We start from the raw sequence: 5,303 nt of genomic DNA, 5'->3' as shown, positions 1-5,303 counted from the left end.
TCGCCGGTCTCAGAATTCATAGCATAAACTAATTTATATCAAACAAAAAAAAGAAAAATAAATGTAAATATTCTTTTCCGACTCTGGTACACCCATCAATCAAAATAAAAAGCCAAAAAATGCCACCCTAATCCAACGATCTCTTGTGATGAGATGGGACAAGGGCATGTCACTCTTTTTAAAACAATGTCCCATCCAAAACCCAATCCAATTTGACTCCATCTTAACCGCAAAATCAGCATCTTATTCTTAAGTTCCTTTTTACCCATACAAACAACGCTACAAGACGTGGGTTTTTGTCACCGAACTGTTCATTAAATTCAATACCATACAATAATTATACTCCACTTACGTTTCCATTTTCTTGGACCAACTTGCCCTTTTAAAACTTTATAATAATAATAATAATTATATTTCATATAAGATACGTCCTTTTCTTCTTCTTCTTCACCAACCTAACATAATAATACCAAAATCATTTTTTCATATTGACCAACCTTGCTGAATATCATAAATATTCAAGTAATAAATTCCGTAATTAAGTTTGCATGAGGAAAAGGGCAATCTCCATAACCCTGTTTCAGGATACCAACCGAAAGTTTTTTTTTTTTTTTTCCAGCATTGCATGTGAAATCATGTGCATGGCATATGGCAAACATCATAAATGGGGTCCCAAAAATTGAAGCTTATGGTCCTATTGTTAGTGATGCAGGCATAGTTATGGCGGGCATAAGGTTAGATTTTGGAAAATTTTGAACACCCAGACTCATTAATTCTTTATAAAAGGGAAACAAGCACTCATTTGATTCATCCTACAGTTCAATTTATTGCAGAAAAGGGACCCTGTTAAAGGCAGAGTGCCAAGGAGTTTTCACTCTCTCCAAACAGAGAAACCCCACTGTCTCGGTAATTGAGAGGTACTTCTGATAACTCCCTGCCTCTCCGAAACAGAGTATAATTAATATTTATGTTTATAAAAACTTAATAACACAGTTTTCAATGGAGGTTTAACCCAATTTCTATGCGTCCCTTTCCATCTATTTTTCTTTCACAAGTCATAACAATAATAATAAGCACTTCTTTAAAAACCACTGACATATAAATATATCTCTTCCCTTGATGTTTACACTAGAGCTTGAGTTTTGCAGAGCTTTAACAGTTACCTGCTGCTGCTGGTGCCATAAACAGATTGCAGAAGTGTAAAACAGCAAGGCATAGCTGAATACTACTACATGATGAAGAAGAGTTTTTTTTTTTTTTTAAAGAAAATATCCCCACCAATCCTACTGTACATGATAAACTTCAAACATTTAACACCTTAAAGTTAGAGCACATCCCCCACTACCCCAGCACAAGATTAGAAAAGGTAAAAAAAGAAAACATAGATAAAAGCTAACACAATTCTTGAAACTTAGAGAACAAACAGTCCCCTCCCACTACTAAAACACTTCAAATGCTAAGAAGATCGGGAGGTGGGGATTGAGGTGGTGCCGGCCGTTGATCTTTTGAGTCCTTGATTGATGCATTAGGAGACTCGAGATTGGCGGTGCCTGATTGTGGTGAGAACTCGGTGACAGTTGACTCTCCCTGTTTTGAGCTTGGTGGCTTTGGGAGCTCTGTCAGAATTTGAACCACTTCACGCATAGTTGGGCGCTCGACAGCCTGTTCTTCAACACAGAGCATTGCGACATAGAATACATGCATCACCTCATGGAGAGGAACAGAGGGAAGTCTTGGATCCAGAATTTTAAGAACTCCTTCCCTGTTAGAGTCAGTCAATTTTCGAACCCACTGAACTATGTCCACACCATCACCAAATTCCCCAACTGGTTTCCTTCCAGTAACTAATTCTAACAGGACTACTCCAAAGCTATAGACATCACTCTTCTCATCCACCTTCAAAGTGTAGGCATATTCTGCAAAGAGATACATGTAAAATTAGTCAAATTTAATAACAGAGTAGTAATAGACTATCTAAAACAAGAAGTTAAAATCTATCGACTTTTTTGACTCTCTTATGATTATTAAATGTAAAACCTCACTTAATAGTCAAACAAACAATCAAAAGATTGACGTACTTTAAAAGATGCCTAACATTTTAATGCAAAAGCGTGAGACTGATTAAACCGGAGAACTAACATTTTCAAACCACAAATTATGTTTTAAGGGAATTTCTATGTCAAACTAGATCGAAACACAGAGAAAATTATGGTAGGCATTTATGCAACATATAGGGGTCATATCAACCTAAACAAAATATGGATCAAAGATAGTTTGATTGGAATTAATTGATAAAATCTGTGCAGCTAAACAAATTAATTACAATTAAATAATTATTAAGATCCAATCATACCTGGAGCAATGTATCCATAAGAGCCAGCAATGGCAGACATGCACTCTGATGTGCCTGAATCTTGCAAGAACTTGGCTAGTCCAAAATCAGCAACATGAGCTTCAAAATTGCAATCAAGAAGGATGTTGTTTGACTTCACATCACGATGAACAATCAAGGGTGAACAATCATGATGAAGATAGCAAAGCCCCTTAGCAGCCTCCACAGCGATCTTATACCTTGTATCCCAGTGCAAATGGCCCCCTTTCTTGCCATGAAGGACCTCCCCCAAGCTCCCATTAGGCATGTACTCATATACCAAAAGATTAGTCTCATGATTTGAACAGAATCCCAACAATCTAACAATGTGTCTATGCCTAATCCTTCCCAAGGTTTGTATCTCAGCATTAAATCCATGATCGTGGGAAGAACCACGGCTCATTGCAGGGAGTCTCTTCACAGCGACCTGATCACCACTAGGCATAATCCCCTTGTAAACAATGCCAGCACCGCCTTTTCCAATTATGTTATCCTCCTTCAAGCTATCAAGAACATCATCACAAGTGAAGTCCAGGCGCTGGAATGCAGTCAATTTCCAAGCGCGAGAATCACTAGCCTTCTTCAAAGACCTTGCCTTGATAATTGCAGCGACTGCAAACGCAATCGAGCACACAAGTAATCCAACCACAAGTAACAACTTCACAGAAGCAGATAATGGACCTTTAACATGAGGCTGGTGGGTACCATTGGCAACACCGTCTTTACAATGTCCCAAATAAGGACCACAAAGCCCAGGATTACCCAAAAACGAAGTATAGTTGAAGTAACTAAATTGACCAGTTCCAGGAACCAAACCAGAAAGATTGTTATACGAAAAATCAACACTAGTTAAGCTCTGCATAGTAGCTATAGAAGCTGGAATGTTACCCAGAAGGTGGTTCCTTGACAAATTCAGATAATTCAAGATTCTCATACCAGTAATCTCATTAGGAATCTCCCCAGAAAGTTCATTTCTACTCAGATCAACAAAAGTCAGAAGTTTACACTGGCTAATCTCGGGCGCAATCCGACCAGAAAACTGATTGTGACTAAAATCCATCTTTGAAAGTTGCTGTAACCTGCCAATCTCGGACGGGATTTGACCCGAGAACTTGTTCCCATCAAGCAGAAGCTTCTGAACTCCAGTAAAGTTGCCAATAGTAGCGGGTAAAGAACCAGAAAGCTGGTTGTTAGATAAACTAATTTGACCAAGATTGGTCGGGATGGAATCGGACTCTGGGAACTCCCCGGTTAAATAATTATCCTGCAACTCAACTTGACTGAGATTCGGTAACCCAAACAGACCTTTTGGTATAGATCCGTTTAGAAAATTCTCTCCCATTCGAATCCGACTCAACGATTCGCATTTCCCCAACGGTTCTGGAATGGGACCAAACAAGAAATTCCCAAGAGTGATTAAAGTTTGCAAGGAGTTACCGGAACACATGTCAGGAGGCAACGTGCCGGTAAGCTTATTGGACGAAAGATCTAGATTCCGTAGCTTGCCGTTAGAGCCCAATCTTTGAGGAATGCTTCCGGTAAAGTTGTTTTCCCACAGCTGTAACACCTCAAGCTGCGGTAACTCGCCGATAAACTCCGGGATTGCACCATGAAGTTTGTTTCTGAAAAGATTTAACAGTGTCAAATTGTTCAACTCGGCAAATGAGTCCGGTATCTCGCCGGTAAACATGTTGTTGGATAAGTCCATCGACTTCAAGCTCTTTAAAGTACCCAACTCCCTCGTCAACGGTCCTGAAAGACTGTTAACTTGAAGAAACAGAGTGTCCAAATTCTGCAAACGTCCTATATCAGCTGGTATTTCACCTGACAGTCCACAGTTAGCAGCGTCAAACCGAACTAACGCCGATAAATTTCCGATTTCTGGAGGCAAACCGCTGGTATAACCGTTATAGTAACCAATGTAGAGCTCTCGTAACTTGGTTAAGTTACCGATTTCTCCCGGTATTTTGCCAACGAGTTCGTTACCGGAAACCGCCAGATACTCAAGAAACTCCCAGCCGCCATACGCGGCGGGGATCTGACCGCCGAAATAGTTGCCTCCGAGATGCAAGTGGCGTAAGTTTCGGAGCTGCGTAACTGCAAGCGGCAAGTCACCAGTCATGTTGTTGTTGTACAAGTCAAGGACCTGTAAGCTGACGAGCTGGGACAACTCGTTAGGGAATGAACCGTTGAACACATTGTTGGAGAGGTTCAAGGTGCGGAGAGCCGAAAGCGCCGAGATCTCGGGTGGTATGGGACCGGAGAACTGGTTGATGGCCACTGAGAGGTTCTGGAGGAAGCGAAGGTGAGCCAGGTCCGGAGAGAGAGTACCGGAAAGGTTGAGACCGGACAGGTCTATGGAAGTCACGTGACGTCGAGCGTCGCAGGTGATGCCGCTCCATGTACAGTGGTTAGTGGTCTCGTTCCACGAGGAAAGTGGGGACTGCGGGTCGTCGGTAATGGCGGATTTCACGGAAAGAAGAGCTTTGTATTCAGGGACGGTACGGGAGTGAGAAATGTGAAAGAGAAGGAGGAGAAGAAACAGGAGGAGAAGGAGGAGGAGTCTCATTATTTTTGTTTGTGTTTTTGTGTTGTGAGTTTGGAGGGAGAGAAGGAAGGGAAGGGTTGGGGCGGGGGAGGGGGAGGGAGAGGGAGAGGGAGAGGGAGAGGGAGAGGGAGGGTGGGAGATGAGAGTAAGGTGAGGAAGTGAAGAGGATGAGAAGGCATGATTTTATTGTGAATTTTATTTATTGAAAAAAAAAAGGTTGGATATAATTATTTGTATGTGTGTAGTGGTGTTTTAATCATGCGGGAGAGTTTCATTATTGCCAAAAAGGTTCGTTTATTTTGGTTTTGGACTCTTATTGTTCATTAAACAGTAAAGAAAAAGACACAAGTGACTAACTACTGTTTGTTATAACATTTCCAAATT

The 5,303-nt window shown here is 41.1% G+C and overlaps 1 protein-coding gene across 1 annotated transcript; it reads right to left on the bottom strand.

Moving 5' to 3' along the window:
- Window positions 1-1,067: 1,067 nt before the first annotated feature.
- Window positions 1,068-4,996, bottom strand: LOC116142498 (leucine-rich repeat receptor-like serine/threonine-protein kinase BAM1). The gene is made up of 2 exons (XM_031427920.1): window positions 2,354-4,996; window positions 1,068-1,916 (listed from the first exon to the last, which is right to left on the bottom strand). Exons 1-2 carry the CDS (start codon window positions 4,938-4,940, stop codon window positions 1,450-1,452), a joined length of 3,054 nt encoding a protein of 1,017 aa, XP_031283780.1. The 5' UTR covers window positions 4,941-4,996; the 3' UTR covers window positions 1,068-1,449.
- Between the last annotated feature and the right edge of the window lie 307 nt (window positions 4,997-5,303).

Source organism: Pistacia vera, unplaced genomic scaffold (genome assembly GCF_008641045.1).
Source record: "Pistacia vera cultivar Batoury unplaced genomic scaffold, PisVer_v2 Contig410, whole genome shotgun sequence".
Lineage (NCBI taxonomy): Eukaryota > Viridiplantae > Streptophyta > Magnoliopsida > Sapindales > Anacardiaceae > Pistacia > Pistacia vera.
The sequence above is the reverse complement of the archived record's forward strand: the minus strand, read 5'-3'. Positions and strand labels throughout refer to the sequence as shown.